The sequence below is a fragment of the Propithecus coquereli genome, unplaced genomic scaffold (assembly GCF_000956105.1).
Source record: "Propithecus coquereli isolate 6110/MARCELLA unplaced genomic scaffold, Pcoq_1.0 Scaffold44, whole genome shotgun sequence".
In the NCBI taxonomy this organism is placed as follows: domain Eukaryota; kingdom Metazoa; phylum Chordata; class Mammalia; order Primates; family Indriidae; genus Propithecus; species Propithecus coquereli.
Window position 1 is genome coordinate 7,550,105 of NW_012150174.1, and position 20,002 is coordinate 7,570,106.

Genomic DNA, 20,002 nt, shown 5'->3' on the forward strand with positions numbered 1-20,002 from the left:
ATATATTATTATATTTACAACTTACTGTCAAGTATATACTTCTGTAACTATATATGTTCACATATTTCAATGTTTTTATTGGTATATGTGTTACATAGAGAGCTGGTAGCCTATAGCTGACCATCCTAGATCAGTTGAGAACCGTGTGGCCTCCTACCCTTGTCTCTTGCAAAACTCATTTGCTGAAAGGCCAAATAGGAGAAGACCTAATTGCTAGAACCTGCAGACATTTGATTCTCTCGTACAGTTTGACTTCTTCCTCAGCTCAATCCTGCCTCTTCCCCCATTCCTTTCACAGATGGTGATTGCTAATGAACATCTTGCACTCCAAATACCTTGTAAGCATTTGCTTTTGAAGAATTCAACCTGTGACAAATACCTATTAGGTATATTAGGGTAATGTCAGGCATTACCCTAGGTGCTGGAGAATCAGCAAGGAACATATGGACAAAAACTCCAGCCCCCATGGAACTTATATTTTAATGGAGTTTCTGGGAACACTTTTGCCTATGTGGTAAAGAAATATATGTAGCTAGAGCAGCCCCTTCTACCTTCTTCCTGCCTTGAAAGCAAATGTGAGGGCTGGTGCTACAGCAGCCACCTTGTGTCTACAAGGTGATGAGTATAAGAAAAAGCCACACTGTCCAATTCAACACCCACTAGCCACATGTGGCTATTAAACACTTGAAATGTGGCTGGCCTGAATTGAGATGACCTGTAAAACACATACAGGATTTTGGCAATTTCATATAAAAAAGTAAAATATTTCAGTAATCATTATTTATACTTACTACATGTTGAAATGATAAAAAGTGTGGATATATTAGCTTCACTGGGTGAGCCCTGGTATTTCCAGACCTTGACAGTGGGTTTACAGAAACCGGTACCAGCCAATCCCTTCATTTCCTCATTTGCCTGTCCAAAGTTACATCCAAGCATTGCTCTCTGAGCACCCCTTATTTTATAATTGAATAACATACATTATTACAATTAATTTCACTATTTCTTTGTATTTTTCAAATGTGGCTACTAGAAATTTTTAAATTACATGCGTCTGACATTGTGTTTCTATTGGACAGCACTGGGTCAGAGAATCAGAGAACACAGCTACTGAACCTCCAGTCACCAACGCTCTCCTGACTTCTCGTTAAAAAAAAATAAACCTTTATTTGTTTTAGTCTCTACGGTCAGGTTTTCAGGTACTTGCAGCCGAATGCAATCCTCACTAACTCAGTGGAGGAGCACAACCTGGCCCAGCGAACTGCCCAGGGCCTGTCCTGTGGCCAGAGGCTGAACTCAGCCTGGTACCCACCCAGGTGGGTAGGAGTAGACAGATATATTCACACCAGGTGGGAGAATTCTCTGGCCATAAAATATACTGATATCCTAGATATTTTTTATTGTGGAAAAAAAAAAGCAAAGCAGATCGGGAGTGTCCAATGGGCAGGAAAGGGAAGTCAGGGTGTACCTTCCAGTCTGGGAAACAGAGTGTTAATCTGCTTCATGGTTTCCATTTGCCCTGCCCAGCAATACACATTTATTTGGATAATCCCGGCCAGAGATTCCCAGGGGCCTTGTACAACCCTGGGTGGGCCAGGAACTGCAAGAGGGTTTTCTTTTTTCTCCAAGAAAAAGGAGGCCCAGACTTTCAGCCCCACAAGCCTACTGGCTGATGTCCCATCCCTTTTGAAAGCTCCGTGGGCAGCCAGATGCTAGTCAAGGCTAAACAAGGCTGTGGCCACCACCCCTGCCCGACAGGGAGCAATGATGAGATGTAAATTTAAACAGATGCTTAAATAAGGAAATGAAGGCATTGGCTCATACCGATTTCTGCAAACCCTCTATCAAGCGTTGGAAATACCAGGGCTCACCCAGTACAGCTCCAGAAAGAAGCCCCTTGAGCCACAGAGTTCATTCATCTATCCCTGAGCATGTTCCCTGTGCTGGGTGCTTGAGACCCAGAGATGAGCCAGACGTGGTCATTAAACTCAGGGAGCTCACAGTCAAGTGGGAAAGAGATAGACACAGAATCAATGCAGGACACTGATCAGCGAGACAGCAACAGGAACAGAGAGTGTGGGAGTCCACTGGGGCACCAAACCCAAACTGGGGATGCAATAAGAGGAGGAGGTAGTGGGGAGGAAGTCAGGGAGGGCTCCCAGGAGGAGGTGATGTTTGCATGAACTGAATCACAAAGAGAACAAGTTAGCCAGCCCAGGCCCCAGTTGAGCACTAATAGCATAGACCCTCTGTGGGCCAGGGCCCTAAAATCTCAAATTATTCACCAAATTTTGAAAACAAATATAAGTATATTCAATGTGATACACTTACATGTGTTCTTCTTTTAAAGAACATTCACTTTCACTGATAAAGCAAACTTCTTAATGAAACCATGAATATCAAACTATGTTGTGAATTATAAAGCACAATGCAAATGTTAGATGGTAATAATAGTAATAAAATCATTGTTGTTGTTGTGAGGGGCGACAGCAATCCCTACCATATCGCTGCTGGACTGCTCCTCGCCCAGTGGCCCCGTCTGAGGGCGCCCAGGCTGCAGGACCCAGAGGGTGTCCGTCCACGCCCACTCGGCAAGGCCCAGGAAGCTAAGCAGGCAATGTCCCACTGCGGTATCCCCTTTTAAAGAAAGACTTTCCTTCACACTTCCCTGCACTACTGGTGGGAGTCTCCACCCTAGGGAGGAGGATTTGACAATGCCTATAATTTTTACACGCAGTGCACAGGCCCTTTGACTCAAAAATTCTCACAGTCTATCCTATAGATAAGCTTTTACACGTCTACAAAGAAGCGTGGCTCAGGAAATGGACTGCAGCCCTGTTTAAAACGGCAAAAGGCTGGAAACTAAGTAAACAAATTGTGATACAGCCATAAAGTGGGAAAAGCAAGGAATAAAAGGGCTAGATCCATTCGTACTGATACGAAACAATCGCAAAGATTGAGCGGAAAAAGTGAAGCACTGAACAAGTCTAGAACAAACGTGTACAGGTGCTTCCCGTCAAGAAAATCAGGGTGCGGGTACCCAGACCCATAACATGCCTGCACACCGTGTGCATATACACACGTGTGGAGACCCTCAGGAAGGGCACAGCACACACGGTACGGCAGTGGCCTCCATGAAGGGGAAACGGAGGAATGGGGAAAAGAAACTTCTTTTCACACTATGTAGTCTTGTGCTACTTGAATTATTTTTTATCATGAGCATGCATTTCCTTTTTAATTAAATTAGTTTTCTCTTAACGAGACAAAAAAATCTTTCCACATATATTTATAAAATGGACCACAGTGAACCTGGATTAACCACTTCCTGGGAAGACAGCCAAAAAAGGGTTTTCTCCTCAGCACGATACTGTGAACTGGATTCACTCGAGTCCCCGTATGATGTCTGACGCACACACTCGTGCGAGCCCCACACGCTCGGCGTGGAGTGGCGACGCCAAACGCCGTCATCGGCACAACCCGACTGGCAATCCAGGCCCCAAAACTTGCTTGATGTGGCGGTGCCGCCGTCCATCGTTAGGCGAGTGGACAAAGTTCACGCGCGCTTCTTGTTGGGCTGGTACAGAATCTCCCACCCCGGAGCCCCGGCTCTGCTTTATCAGGTAGGCTGCAACTGTCCCTATCAGGCAAAGCGGGACTTGACGTGCCTCGGCCAGCACCCCGCAGTGGGTGATTTCAGAGGCCAGGAATGTCAGATGGGCCTCTCCAGGCCAAGAGGTAGCAGCCTTCTGCTCCCAGCTTCCCCCTCCCACCCCTAACACCCTCTCGCTCCACCTCTCTGCCTCCCCGCTGTGCTTTGCTGCATACACTGGGCCTGGGCTCACCCTGGGGAGGGGCTGCAGAGGCGAAGGTGGGCGAGGGTCACGTTCAGGAGCAAAGGGTGTGAGGTGCTCACAATATACAGACATTCCCCTCTAAAAAGATAACGCATGAGTTTTCATTATATAGGCTGGCCCCATTCCTGCGAGTGACGAGAGTCCATGAGTCACTTCCTGCAAGCGTGTTTTCATGGCAATGGTGTACGAATGCCTCCTGGTCTGAAACGGTCACCTGCGATTACTGAGCAACCCCAAGGAGGGTGGCGAGAAGAACCCTGGACTGGATTGGGAGCTGGAGGCTCATTGTCAATGGTTTACCAGGCCTTCTGTTTGGGCACGGGCCCCTCCATTCACACCCTGGTCCAGGAGGCCCTTCTCCCGTCTTCTCCCATCCTCGCATTCCACTCTCTCTGGCTCTCCTCCTTTCCCCACTCCCCACACACCCCTTCTTTCCCATGACACAAGCAACACACTCTTCCTAGGATATGTCATTTTTCCTGTGTTCCCTCTAGCTGTTTCCTTAGCTCTACATGGCAAACTCATACTCATTCGTCCAGCCCCACATCATACCTCCTCTTCCAGGAAGCATTCCCAGACTACCCCAAGTGCAGTTACTTGCTTTTCTATACTCCTGCAGACCAGTGTACACAACTCTCTCATAGCACTTAGGATATTAATGATAATAATGGCTGAATTCTTTTTTTTTTAAAGACAGGATTTCACTCCACCACTACAGGCTGGAATGCTGTGGCATCATCGTAGTTCACTGCAACCTCAAACTCCTGGGCTCAAGTGATCCTCCTGCCTCAGTCTTCTGAGAAGCTGGGACTATAGGCACATGCCACTGTGTCCAGACAATTTTTCTATTTTTTGTAGAGACAGGGTCTCACTCTTGCTCAGGCTGGTCTTGTACGCCTGACCTCAAGCAATCTTCCTGCCTTGGCCTCCCAGACTGCTAGGATTATAGGTGTGAGCCACTGCACCTGGCCTCAATGGCTAAATGTTTACTGATCACTTACCAGAATGCCAGGCAGCACTCCAAACGCTTTTCAAAGGTTACTTTTTTTTTTTTTTTTTTTTTTTTTTTTTTTTGAGACAGAGTCTCACTCTGTTGCCCGGACTAGAGTGCTGTGGCATCAGCCTAGCTCACAGCAACCTCAAACTCCTGGACTCAAGCAATCCTACTGCCTCAGACTCGCAAGTAGCTGGGACTACAGGCATGTGCCACCATGCCCGGCTAATTTTTTCTATATATATTTTTAGCTGTCCAATTAATTTCTTTCTATTTTTGGTAGAGACGGAGTCTTGCTCTTGCTCAGGCTGGTCTCGAACTCCTGAGCTCAAATGATCTGCCCGCCTCGGCCTCCCAGAATGCTGGGATTACAGGCGTGAGCCACCGCTCCCGGCCGAAAGGTTTCCTTACTTAATCCTCAGTAACTCTGTGACGCAGGAACCATTATTACTCTTGTTTTACATGCTCCTGCGGATCAGAGATTTTAAGTCACTTGCCCAAGTCCACAGAGCTATTAAGTGGCTGGTAGGTACTTACACAAATACCTGGCACATAATAGCTGCTCAATAATTATTCACCTCATGAATGATTAAATCAGTAGACAAATGCAGAAGCAATTACATTTCTGTCTCCTTTACAAAATGCTCAAGTGGGAACCACTTCTTATTCATCTTTAAAACTATCCTCCCTGCCAAATACCTAGTAAGATGTAGGGCACTGGAAACACCTGCTGATGAGTGAATGAACAAAAGAATATAAGAGCAAAATAGTTAACGGAGTCCAAATCCCAGCATTGCCACTCACTAGCTTCAGCTAAATAGCTTCGGATGCCTGGGCCCCCATCTGTCACTCATCAAATGCAGAGATTGTATATGACATTTGCTTAAGTTCCTTCTAGCATTAAAGATTTATATTAAAAAAAAAGTCACATGATTTTGTGATTATGGCATTTCCCATACCAAATTATGCACTGCAGTTCTTCCGCCTTCCCTGTGAACATTGGATGTGACATTTGAGCCAGGCGTTACCCTGCTGCAGAGCCAGTATCAGTCCTGAAAGAGTTAATTGGCTGGATGCTTGGTTCACCTCATTCTTATCCAAACAGAGTCACACCCAGGGAAAGAATTATTAAGTGCCTGACAAAACCTTCATAAATAATAATCAATCATAAACAATGATCTCAAGTCAGACTATGCAAGTGGCACCTGAGCCATGGCTCTAAGGACATTCCAGGCCATTCTCCTCGTCCCCTGGCACCTTACCAGAATCCTTCTTCTCCAAATATTACTAGTGATAGATCCTGGTCCCTAATCTGGCACCACCGCCACCACGAGCACATGCGTGCGACACACACACTCACTCACTGATGGCACGAACGCAGCAGCGCAGTGCTGAGGGGCTGACACATGCTGTGAGACACATGCCGAGGCCCCGATCCACTCCAGATGGCACTGAGATGCGTCCACATCGGTGCAAAGGCAGGGGCTCTGGCTGAATTTCATTTGTTCCTGCTCTACCTGTGGCTGACCAGGAGCTTGGCTTTATGTCTGGTACCTGATACACTCGTGTCGTCTGCTTAGCATTGATGATCAGCCACATGTATGCTAATGCCCAGGATTTCCCTCTGGCTAATGCTCAGCGCAAACCATTACACCAAAGGGTACCTACCTGCGGTGTGTGAGCAAGACAGTGTCTGTTCACGGTGGAGGAGAGGCAGGGCCCTGTTCCGTGTTTTGCCTGACTCGCAACAAGGAGTACGGGCGCCGGCCTCACAGAGCGGGATGCTAACCATCCGCACGTGAATCCAATGCGGACAGGGCCTCCGCTGCGACCGGAGCACAAGTGAACAGCCTCTGTAGAGGACACTTGTTGTTTACCTGTCCCACACTCCCACGTCTGTGGGGACCTGCTCCTCCCTCACGCCCGTTGTGTGACGCTTGAAGGGCTGCCAATCACAGCGGCCAGTTCCCCTGGCTTTGGCCGTAATAAACCCACAGGTGAGCCCATCAGAACCCTCCTCTGAGATTTTTTTCAATATTGAGCTGGAAGAGGAAGATTCTAGCCTTTGGGGTCAGAGAGCTATAAAGACTTGAATGAAAGGCTACCCACAGGGAGAAAAGTCTGTTTGCAGGAGGGAAGAATGGAGCCCACAAAGAGCAAAGCACCCCGATTATGACAAAGGAGAAAGACTCCGAGTGTGTGGACCTTCCTATTTATACGAGTTAATGATTTCCATTTTGTTTGGTTAGTTTGAGCTGGGTTGTGAAAAGGACAGCTCAAGTGACCTAGCGCAGTCACCATCCGTATGTACAGAGCGTTTTCAAACGTATCGTCCTTCCTCAGCACCCAGGTGGTTTTTATGAGATGGGCTGTCCCTCATTTGAAATGTCTTTGTTCCTTCCCACAAGAAAGGCGTCACCATTCCTGGGCAAGAGGCACTCTTAGCACCACTAACTATGGCCGTTTTCTTCCCCTTTGTATCTCAGGTGCCAGTGGTGCCCTGCCAACCACAAGACAGCTGTTCTATTTCAAGCTATCAATGCTCGTAAAATGGGAGCTGGCCAGACAGGCTCAGCAACCGACGAGTGATGTTTGAAAGAAGAGCCTCTTTGCGGTGGTCGGCCCTCTGTTCCATCCCTCTGCTGGCTGACTCCCTCTGAAGATCCGTCTTCAGATCACCAAGAGGGTCCCTCAGCAGCCACAGAGTGTTGGGTGTATGGGGCAATCACATTTCCTAATAAAACAGGAGCCCTGAAAACCCTCTGTGAGAAAACATAACTCAGTCGGGTCATGTGACTTTTATGGGAACTTTCAAAAGCAAAGCCACCATATACAACTACGGAGAAGGGTGACGCTTTGAAGGCTACAAGCTTCCCCTCCTCTGACTCTGCAGAGCTGCCCGGTGAACTATGAACCATGAAGTTACGACAATGGGGCTGGCAGGCCCTGGGCGGAGCGGTGCCCAGGACACTGGTCCCACCCTGTCCTACCCTCTCCTTTTCTCCACCGCCCCTCTGCTCTGCCTGCGGCTAGAGCTCTGCAGGCCAGGGATAGGCACTGCCTGGATGGCTCGTCTGCTCTGGGCTGAGGCGATCGGTCTGCTTCAGCCTGCTGGAATGTTCTGCCTACGTCCCGTACAGTACAGTTGGTGCGCCCCGGGCTTGGAAGGGCTTGGCAGCTGTCTCCCCAGGGCAGTGGAAAGTATCCCACAGTGGACTCTACAGCTCCTCATCACCAAAACAAAAACACAACAGCCCGATTGCCATGGAGAGTTCAATCCTCTTGTCCTGGGATTGGCACCGACTGGAATTCCAAAGGCTCTGGCTGACCTACCTCCTGCGAGGTCTAAATACAGCACGTTCAATTCTAACCTAAACACACAGCCTGGACCAGCGCCCGGGCCTGACGGCCCCAGGAGCCACCCAGGAAGTCAGCTGGGAAGTCTTGACTCCTAGCCGCCCAAGGGTGGGGGGCATTTCAGAGCTATCAGAGGTGTGATGGGCTGGTGAGCCTTCACTGATGCTGTCTATGGCCACACGACGGGGGTTGCAATCAGTTTGTACAGGGCTAACTACACAAGTGATTCTGAGCAGAGAAATGCATCCTGGGGAAGGGGCTGGGCAGTGGTGAACGCAGGCGTGTCAGGAGGGAGAGAATGAGAGAGGGAGGAAAAGGCAGTAAGCACCAAAGACCTACTAGCCAATTAACACATTAACTGCCATGGGAGTTGTATTTAACTCACGCTAGTTTTGAGCCCGGGGCCTTGTGAAGCATATGCAACTCACACATCTCTTTACCTTTACCCTTATGAACTATGTTTCAAGTTGCATATAACTCACGCACAGAAAATAATAAAAAATAACACTTTTTCCATTAAATTGGAAAGAAATTATTTTTGAGGTTTTTATTATATTTTTGTAATAAAATACCAAGACCCCAGGGAGAAAACTTTTTTTGTAATGTGGCAATGCGTTAATTCAAAACCAGGGGATCTTTCCAAAACATTGGTACCCAGGGGAACACAACTCTCTAATTATGCCTCTCCATGGGATTGGAGGGCTTAAGCCCTGGAATGAGACAGATCGAGGTTGCCCTCCAGTTATGTGACCTTGGGCAAGACAATTGACTTCTCAATTTTCACACCTCTAAAATGACCTAAAGGACTACTGTGTGATGAGACCATGGATATAAAGTGCCTAGCGCATAGTAGTTGCTCAATAAATAGCAGCTACTAGAAGTAGTAGTGGTAGCAGTAATAGCAGAAGTAGGATAACATCAGGTATTTGCTTCCCTCCTTTGACCTTGCCTTGGATTGGGCACAGGGCTTCCTTCGCTTGGAGAGGGCACAAGAAAGGTTGCCGAGGCCACCATGATAAGATGGAAACTCCCAACGAGGAAAAGCCCACATGTATAGACAAAGGAAACCTTCACTTGAGAAAAACAATGCGACATTCACACCCACATCTACTGAAGAACCTTAGAATGGCAAAATGGCCACAGCCTCCTAACCTCCCAAACGTCAACACACGCAACCCTGCAAAGGTAAGAAATGCCTACACGGGGGCTTCCCCTTACCTTGGTGTTCATGCACGACTTCCCTCGCTTATACTCTTTGTGGGAGCCACGCTTGTCCAATTTGTACCACAGGGCTTTGGCCTTCCAGGTGGTCACCTTGGACTTGAGCTTGGAATAAAAGTTTCTGTGGTCCAGAGGGTCTAGGTCCAGGTGTCGTGTGAGGATGTTGAAGGCCTGGAGGGTACCTTTGCACGTGGACGCCTGGACAAAGTTCTCAAAAACCTGTCCTGCCTGGGCCTGCTTCTCATCCTCGTTTTCCCCCATGGTTCAGGAGCCGTGTGGAGCAGTGGTGCGGAGAGGACAGAGGAGAACACCATGAAGTACCTGGAGAAACTTCACACCTGCAAAGGCAGAGGGAGGCAGAGGTGAGCTTCGTGGGCAATGAGTGTGGGGGTGGGGTGGGTGCTGAGAGATAAAAATAAAATTCCCTTAAGACACTAAAATCTTAACCATAATACTTAGTGCTCAGTGCTAAGCACAAACCGTGTAAATGGGATGTACAATCGTGCCTTCTCACCTGGCAATGCGGCCTGGCTGGCAATCTCTCCCCTACACCCCCTCCTCTTGCTGGCTGGAAAGAACCACAGACTGTACGATGCTACACCCTGGCTGATGTCAACAGTACCTGGTCAATCTTGCTATAAACCAGATGTTTCTGGAAATAGTGACTAGCGAAGGAAAAAAAATAGAAAAGCATAGATTTAGCACCTTTGCAAACCTACCATTCTTGGTGCTGCAAATGGGTTGACTAATATCAACAGAACCTGTTCCCATTACATTGTGCACAGACAGAAAAAAAACAAATCCAAAGCACATGCCTCTCTGGGTTCCATGACCATCCCACCTATCCTTAGACATCAAACTGCAAGGTCTTTCTTCATTAGTTACCAGAGGGCAGGTCTTTCCCATGTGGATGACAAACGGCAGCTTCTCAAAACTCTCTGTTCCTGGTAGCTGCTGGGAGCACACACCCACCTCAGTCAGACACAAGGAAAGACAGAGGGACATGCGGGCCGCCTTCCCCGACATGGACAAGGAGCCTGTGCTCTGTCAGCCCGGCCGCCAGCTATCTGGAACAAGTGCTTGGGCCAACGGGAGGGGAACGCGGAGGGAGCTCATTCACATCACAAAAATAACTCGCCCGGGTTTTGGCCGTGGACCTTTCTCTCCGCATCACTCTAACCTCAGGCATGTCTTAGGAAAGTCATTTAAGTTTCAAAAGAACAAAAATAAAGTAGAACTGATTTTCCAAAGCACTGTTTTTCCAGAATCCAAAGCTAGAGCAAGAAGACAAGTGTGGAGGAACTGGGGCTGACCCGGCTGTCGGGAGGGTTTGAGGGCATCTGTAAACAAGAGGGCGCAGCAGACCGAGCCCCCTAGCAGCCCCTGGCAAGAGGAGCTCGGCAAACCCACAGGACACAAGGCCCTCGTGGCAGCTTCGCGCTGTCTACACAGGAATGCTTAGTGTGGGCACATTTGGATTGCGGGATGGTTTTTATAATACTAAAAGCTGAGAACGGTGTTTATCTTCTTCCTTAATCTCTTACTCATTCATCCAGTAACAATTATTGGTGCCTTGGCAAGAGTGGGCATCACGCAAGGTGCTGGGGATACAGAGATGGCCAGCACAGGGCCAGACCTGGCCTCGCGAGGCGGGCAGATTACAAGACAACAGGCAGGGGCTTGTGGAATATGAACAACGTGCATGGAAGCCCAGAGCAGGAGGCGTCCAACAGAGCCTCAGGGAGTCCAGAGGAGCCACAAGACGGAAGTGTCAAGAACACTCCAATTTTAGGAACCAGACGGATTTCACTAGAAGACTGGAAAGTGGACACTCTAGGCAAAGGGAACACACAGAAGCGTGAGTCTCGAAAGGGCTGGCACAGGCGTGGAAAGACATCAAGTTCAAGGCGTCAGGAGTTCAGGACCTGTGAGGAGGAAAGGTGGGGATGTCCAGGGCAGATGGCGGAGTGTGTCTCCTCCAGGCCAAGAAGGGGCCCGGTCCCTCCAGTGGGCCACGGGGAGAAGACAGAGCAGCAGGGGAGACGAGTCTTCGGGAAGATGGGATGGCAGGGGTGGAATGGAGGAGGAGGCTGGAGGCAGCAGTGAGGAGAGAAGCTGGGAGAGGGGAAGAACGGCACTCACAGAGGAGCACAGCCCGCAGGCACCACCCAGAAGGGGCAGCCTGCTGAGGCAGACACCAACATCCAGACACTGGGGGCAGGGGGACACCAGCGACTTGTGCAGGGCCCTGCCCTCCCTTCCTGCTTTCCCCGAGAGCTTCCAAGGTACCTGGCACTGGGCTCAGCTGAAGGGAGATTGGCACACATGCCTTGCTCCAGGCCCAGCCAGCTTCCACGCCTCAGCCAGGCCTGGATCCTCCGTGAGGCCTTACCTGGCTACTCTGTCCTCAGCACTCAATGCCTTCAGCAGACTAGGGACACAGCTCTGCACCCTGCCAGACACGATGAGTACAGATTCCCTCCCAGATGCTCTCCGGGCTCTAGGATGTCCACCGTGCTCACTGTGGAATTACTCACATCAACACCACCTCCTACTGTGTCTCAGCATCCCCACGAGGGACACTTGCTACCCAGAGAGCATCAACAGAGGCAGGCCTCGCTGGCTTTTCAGAGCATGTTAACATCCTCAGCCTTTGTCTATCTTTGGAACCACGCTGTGCCCAGCATTGAAGAACGGATGCAGTGGCTGGGGACAAATACAAGGCTACTTGAATTCGTCTGCTACCCTGCGGTCCTTTCTGAGGACCAGCTAGTGGAACAGAGAAAACCACAAGGCTTTAGAGATATTAGAGGCTGAGTACAAAGCTCAGCTTGGCCCCTAACCACCACGTGGCCTCAGTTTCTTCTTTTGCAAAAGATGGACAGTAATCTCAGCCTTGCAGGGTTGCCATGAAGGGTGAGAAACACGGATGGCGGCAGAGCCCAGCCCCGGGAGGCATTCAGTGCATCTGTCACATGAGATAGATTTGTATCTGGAGGAATGCACCAGTCTGAAAAATAGTTTTGTAAATCCGGTCTCCGAGTTGTCACCTCCTCCTTGTCCAAAATCATAAACTGTTTGGAGGTATCAAGCCATGCCTGACTCCTAGACGATAATTTACAAACTGGAAGAACCTGTCTCCTCCCCACCAGAAGTGCCTCCCCTCCTCCTCAAAAAGAAGAAAGAACAACTTAATCTTAGAGCTCCAGTGGAGAAAGAGCCAAAGATGGTGCTGAGGGCTGGGGTGCGTGTGGGAGGAACTGGCCCTTATCTGGAGTGAGATAGCGGAGGTGGAGGAAGATGGCTTGACAGGAGAAGATAAGCGTGGCTTGGACGCTACCACAGCAGCCCGTACCAGGCTCAGACCTGCCTCCCTGGACCGAAACAGTCCAGTCTCAGCCTTTAAAGTCGGCTTTCCAGTGTAAGTCAAGGACCTTAAAAATGACTAACACCTGTGGAAGGTAGCTTTCCTCATGGGAGAACATCAGAGTATTCAGAATCAGGCAAACTTGGGTATAAATCTGGTTTCGAGCACTTGCTAGCTGTGTGACCCTAGGCAAGTTATCTCATCTATCTGGCCCCAGTTTTCTCATCTGTGAAATGGGAATAATGCAGTCTTCCCTCTGTATCTGTGGGGGATTTGTTCCAGGGCCTCACACAGATACCAAAATCTGTATGTGTAGCTGGGCGTGGTGGCTCACGCCTGTAATCCCAACACTTTGAGAGGCTGAGGAGAGAAGATCGCTTGAGGCCAGTTCGAGACCAGCCTAGGCCACATAGTGAGACTCTGTATCTACAAAAAATTAAAATGTTAGGTAGGCGTGGTAGCACATGCCTGTAATCCCAGCTACTTGCGAGGCCGAGCTGAGGCAGGGGGATCGCTTGAGCCCAAGAGTTTGAGGTTGCAGTCAGCTATGATCATGTCACTGCACTCCAGCCTGGGCAACAGAGCAAGACCCTGTCTCACAAAAAAAAAAAAAATCCACAAATGCTCAAGTCCCTTACATAAAATGGTACAGTATTTGCATATAACCTATATACATCCTTTCATTTACTTTAAATCATCTCTAAATGACTTATAATACCTAATACAATATGAATGCTATGTAAATAGTTGTTATACTGTATTGTTCAGGAAATCATGGCAAGAAAAAATGTACATGTTCAATATAGACACAACCATCTACTTTTTTTCCTGAATATTTTCAATCTGCAGTGAGTTGAATCCATGGTTGTGGAGCCCATGGGTACAGAGGGCTGACTCTACTACGCACGCCATGGGGTTGTAAGGAATCAGTGAGATCAGGTATGTGCAGTACTTAGCACTTTGTGGATTCATGATAATCAGTGCTCATTACTATTCTTCAAATGGCCCAAACATCATCAAATCAAAAGGAAGGGGAAAAAGAACACAATTCATGACCACTGAGACTAGCTTTCCAGGTCAAGGAATTATACACAGGTTGAGTATCCCTTATCCAAAATGCTTGGGATCAGAAGTATTCAGGGTTTTGGATTTTTTTGGCTTTTGGAATGTTTACATCATACTTACCGGTTGAGCATATCAAATCCAAAAATCCAAAATCCGAAATACTCTAATGAGCATTTCCTCTGAGTATCATGTCAGCACTCAGAACATTTCAGATTTTGGAGCACTTTGCATTTCAGATTAGGGATACACCACCTGTATACTTTAAAACTAGAGGACAAGGGCTTTCAATTTAGAAGATCTGAGTTCAAACCCACTTCCTAGATGTGTAGCCTTGGACACATCACTCAGCTTCTGAGTTTTCTGTTCCCCATACATGAAATGGGGAACACCACGCGGAGTCGTTTTGGTGATGGATGCACATGTTTGGGACGCAGGGCAGTGTGGGGGATGAACGGGAAAGGGCTCACCCAGCACCCAGAAGGACTCGGTGAGTCTGAGTCTAAGCTTTAAGCCTTTTCTTCCAGAGAACTGGGGTGTAATAACTTTGGTGGGTACCCACCAACCCCTATCCCAAAAGAAGGTGGTCAAGGGTTTTTTGGTTTTCTCTTTTAAAGCAGAGGATCCTGGGTGACTGGCTCTTGTTAACCACCACCCAGCTGCTGCCTTTTTGGAGTTTGATATGAAATTGAAATAAAATCAACTAGCCAGAAATATGAAAGGTTTCTCCATTTTCTGGCAAGAAACAAGATGTGATGCTTTCATTTCCAAGAATAGCTTTGAAGCAATCTGGTTTCTGCCAACTGAAGTCCCTTATTTGTGGTTCTTCTGCTCCTCTGCCTATGTGACTTCATGAGTCACAAAGCAATTCCCTCTCCCTGCCCCTGGCTGCTACAAATTAAAACTCAGGGCCTCAGACTGCAGGCAACGACCTTGGTTATGGGCTCAGCCCACAGCACCTGAGAGACAAGCTCGAGGTCTGTGCAGAGCCCCCGAGCACCTCTCCAAATGAGAGAAGAAGCCTCCTCACCGCAAATCTGCAGGTACATTCATATTTAGGATTCCATGCTGTTTGCCTTCCTTGAGCCTGCCAAACGGCAAATCAAACAGTGTGACCAGGACTTTGACGAATGACAGAGTTCTATAAAAACTCAGGGAGGTTCTGCCCAATGTCCCCTGGGGAGGGACACTGGGCAGAACCTTCCCACAAAGCAGCAGTTTGGCCCAGGAGAAAAGCTCATCCTTTAACCCCTCCCTCAAGGCTCACAGACAAGATCTGTTTCAAAGGTAATGCAATCTAAAAACAAAACGCTCTTGCCCTTGATACTGCCAAGCTGCCCTATTCAAACTTACCATCTCCCAGGCCTAGCTCACCAAGGAGCCGTGGGGCAGGGCCCAGTTTCCTTGGCGATAAATGGGGGCTCATCCTATACTTGCAGGGTGGTTGGAAGACTAAAAGCTCCAGCTCTGAGCCTCACACATGGAAGATTGTCAGTCGTGGCTACCTGAATCCAACACCTGAGATGAGGCAGGAGCCAGCCAGGGACTCAGCGGTGGGAGATTCTCCTGCACACACTATCTCTGCAGGGCCCACCGTGGGCAGGAATACCTGGCACACAGGTGGCGCCTGCAGATCCATCTGGTCCAGGAAGGCCTGGCTTCCCATCTACCAGGGCACTAGGCATCCAACTTGAACCACAAGAAGCAACCCCGAGGTTGTGAAGGGACTGAAGGGCCACCTTGTTCTCCTGGTAATCTCCTTCCAGCAGGCAGCCCACTGTCCCTTGGTCACTTCCACAATGCCGAGTGCACTGCCTCCTGGGGCCACCCACTCCAACCTTGCCACCTCTGTTCAGAAGAGGGCCTTGGTAAGATAATTCTTCTCAGGCTTTTCCAGAGAGAGAAATTCTGTCTCTCCAGAGGTTTCTTTCTCTACTGTTCCTGGTTTTAGCCTTGAGATTACCCACAGGAAGTTGGAGCCCCTGTCCATACAGGCTGGGCCTACACATGTGGAGTCCTCTTACACGTGTCTTCCGGAACCCTACTGGAAAAAGCCAATGAAAAGCATCCAAGAGACTCACTGTGGATGAGTCTCCCCACCATGTTCCCAAGCTGTAGCAAGGCGTGGACCCTCCCTCTGTCACCACACTGCCCCAGGGCAGGAGTGCTGGCAAGAGGCCCCCAGCCCATGGCAGGCCTTGGCCTTCTGTGCTTCTCTGCTCAGAGCCCATGTTCACTGGGCTCTGGCCCTCCCCGCGCCAGCCCCTTCCTTCCCTTCCTCAATGGCAGGAGGACTCCACTGCTCTGGCCTACAGTGGCCTCACACATTCCCCCTTCCTCGCATCGCTCCGCTGCCTCTTGCAGCCACTCACAATGCTAGTCCCTGCCTTCCAGGGTCCCCCTGCCTGGTGTCTAAAGGCACCCGTGTGCTGACCAGCCACAGTGCTAGGAAGGGTGGAAGAGAGCCATCCCCAGCCAGGTACTTCTACCAGCACTAACCTAAGGAATCCTCACAAGTCTGGGGGGTGGCATGACATTTTTTTTCCCCCTCTTTTTTGGTTTCTATTCTATAAGATACAAGGGGCTTAAAAAAAAAAGACAAAAAAAAGAAGTTATTTACAGTTTTAGAACTTGCCTGTCTCCCTTTTCTGTAATGCAGCAATGAGTCCATATGGGGTTACTATTTTATGTATGTATGTACATGTGTATGTGTATGTACATGCATGTGTAGATGTGTGTGTGTGTGTGTATCACACACATACATGCATTTAAGATTTCTTCCATAAGGATTTCTAGCCAGTGCTCCACATCTTCACCCATACCACCAAGCCCTCTTCCAGGACCTTCTCAGAGAGGCAAAGTCTTTGAGGTGGGGGGACTCTGGCCTAGGCATGAGCAGATTGGGGTCCACACCTCAGCCTGCCTCCTGCCCTCATGAGGACACAGACGGTCGGCCCTGCGCCAGCCTTGTTACAACCATCATCTCATTTAACCATCCGTGTTTGATGGAAGAGAAGACGGCTTTACGGGGGTAAGTAGCTTCCTCCACGTCACACAGGTAGCAAGCGGGGACAATGCTGTGAACTGAGCCCAGTTCCATCTCACTTCAAGACCCATGCTCCGGGCCACCAGTCGATACAAGGCACATACACAGAAGTAACATGGACTTCCCTGCCCGAAGCCACCGTGTAAATTAAACCCGTTATGTTCTGTAGCTTCTCAAGTTCTTCTGGGCTGGGAGAGTCTGCGCGTGTCAACAACAGGGCATGGCTTTGTCAGTTATGGTGCAACCAGACGATAAAGTGTCAGGCCGTCCTTCAAAAATAATATTTATAAAGATATTTAATCCATGGGGAAATGTTTATGCCACAATACAGAGTGAAAAGAGCAGGACACAAATCCAGGAACTCAGTATGATCTCAACTCCCCAAAATAATATCTCTAGGAGAAGAGAAATAAGCCAAACATGAGCAGTAGCTGTGTGTGTGAGTACATTTCAGATGATTGTTATTATACTTTACCTTATACTTTTCTGTATTTCCCAAATTTTCTACCAGGAGCATGCATGATTTTTAGAGCTCCCTCCTGTATACACAGTCCAGGTCCGAGAGTCTTCTCTCCCGACTGTCGGTCTCAACGACAGGCGGTGGGCTCCTGTGTCTTATCTTCCCCAGACCTAGAAACACCCCAGCGCTCAGTGGGGCTCAGTGTCTGGGGCCCCGTGTGGCTCCACAACACGAGCAGTGCGGTCTTTCTCCAAAAGACAGAGGGGCGTCCTGCGTGGAGCCCTGCCACTGTGCTGGCTTAATAAATTGGCTTGGATTCTAACAGGTCAGGGACAAGTCCCCCCACGGCTGCATTCCCCCCAGCAGCTCTGCTTGAGGGACCACACGGCTCTCGAGTCCAGCATGGCAGGCCCCTTCCAGAGAGCCATGCTCTTCCACCCACATTCCAGCGTGGGACGGGGAAGACATTTGGGGCCTTTGACCCAAATCTCGGCTGTGCCTGTAGGACCCCTTGCTGGGGAACCCCCCCAAGAAGGAAACCCGTGTACCCGGTTGACAAAATAAGATACATCTCACCACACACACAGCCTGTCTCACCAACAGAAACCCAGCAGACTCCGCACATGCCCTGAATCATCCTAAGCACGTATTAGGCGCCCAGGCAAATGGCGAACTCGAAATTCCAATTTCCAGGGGGCCAGCCTATCTCAAACTAATAGTGGGAGGTGCCCACAATGGGCAAATTCACAGAGACAGTAAATAGAATGGTGGTTACCAGGGCCTGGGAAAAGGTGGAAATGGGGAGTTTTTATTTAATGGGTACAGACTTTCACTTTGGGATGCTGAATAAGCTCTGTGGGTGGATGGCAGTGGCGGTTGTACGACAACGCAAACGTACTTAATACCACCGAACTGTACACTTAAAATGGCGGAAACAGTAAATTTTATGTTATGCATATTTTGCCACAAAAACAATAATAAAATATATACAAAATAAAACCACCACCACCACCACCACCTATTAATGGGAGCCGCCCAAGGCCGGAGTATAGAATTTGTGGTATAATTAACAATCAAGTTAATTTTCTAAAATACTTTTGAGTTAAGATATAATAAGTGAAATAAATCATTAGGATAATGGAAGAAAATTGCTGTTTTTTATTTGGTTCAATGAAATAATTTTTAACTTTTTTAAAGTCATCTAGGCTCCCTCATTCTTCCTTCCAAACTTCAGTTGACCCTGAGAAGCTTACAGAAGCTCAGCGCTGCCAAGGTCCCAATTTTTATCTCTTATTCTGCCTTTTCAAGGCTCTCACCACCAACACACGCCTCCCCCACCACTCGGCACCTGTGAAATCTCCTACAACACCCCAGGGAAGGTTGGGAACCGGCTCCCTGGTCACAGTTCCCAGGGCTTACTATACACCGCCTTATCCAGGGAGAACATTCCAGCTCTGCTCTGACGCTTCCTGCACGGTGCTGCCAGGGGTCTGCGGTTCCCTGAAAGCAGGGAGCGTTCTTCCCTGTAGTGAGAAAATTCCCAAAAAGCTCCTTAAGCATAGGTCCAGATCAGCACAGCTCTGCTGGACATGACATCAGGCTCAAAGGAGTGCAGATAATGGCTGTGTAATTGGACAAGACAGCTGTCCCTTAAGGTCAGGGCTTGGCATAATCAACTTTGAGGACACTGGCTATGAATGCTTTTAATTCATTAGGAGAATCCTGTTGTAATGCAACGAAGTGTCCCCCATTTAAAAAAATAAAGCTGACGTATATTATACTTACTGTCTTCAAGCAGCACACGTGGACGTGCGCTACCTTCTACCTGCTGATTCCTGTCCTCCAAGGCTCCTCTTCTCTAGACCCTCCTCACCTCCCGGCCTACGCCCCTCCCAAAATGGCTGGGGGCTCCCCCAGGGTCCCCACAGCATCCTGTGCTTACCTCCACTACAGAAAGTTATTCTGTGTCGAAATTAATTTTTCATTTCCCTACTCCCAGTTCCTAGCACAAAGCCCTCTCTATGTAGTATGTGCTAAAGGAACGAACGAACGTGCAATCTTTGGGAACACGAAATTGTTGACATTTAATGGGCGTCTATGAAGTCTTGGGCAATGTGTTCAAAGCTTTATATGCATTAAAGTGTTTTGTCATTGTAACAAACCAAGGCATTGTTAGATACCATTATTATCCCCATTTCTCAAAGAATCAGAGAAGCTCGCAACTTGCCCAAGGCCACGCGGCCGGAAGTGGTGAGCCTGCCACTTGAAGCCCCCTTATCCGAGGTCAGAGGCACATCCCCCCCACCACACCCACATTGCTCCCACACACGGAGCAGATGGAGCCACAGGTGGACAGGTGCTACTGCCTTGCACAGCACATCAGGGACACGGTCTCTGGTCTAGACCTTTGATTCGTGATACTCTCCTACCCTTCTTTTATCAAACTCCAAAATGCTGGCATCTGTAGATCAAATGAGAACAGCACCTAATGAGCCAGTAAAAGCTCAGCTGAGAGGTGGCTGTCAAGCCTTGGTGAGCATGGCAGAGACAAGCCTTGCTGACCACCAGCCTGACTGCTGCTTCTTCCTGGGCCTGTGCTTGCAGCTGTCTCAGGCCAGGTAACCAGGTTCTAGGTCATGGA

The 20,002-nt window shown here is 48.8% G+C and overlaps 1 protein-coding gene across 3 annotated transcripts in view; it reads right to left on the reverse strand.

Annotated features, from left to right (window-relative positions):
- MICAL2 (microtubule associated monooxygenase, calponin and LIM domain containing 2) overlaps positions 1–20,002 on the reverse strand; it is a 150,975-nt gene that overhangs the window by 92,973 nt on the left and 38,000 nt on the right. For all 3 annotated transcript variants that reach the window (XM_012654392.1, XM_012654391.1, XM_012654390.1), the window contains exon 3: positions 9,424–9,764. In XM_012654392.1, coding sequence (XP_012509846.1) covers positions 9,424–9,687 — 264 coding nt within the window. In that variant the 5' untranslated portion in view covers positions 9,688–9,764. The remainder of the gene's footprint in view (positions 1–9,423; positions 9,765–20,002) is intronic.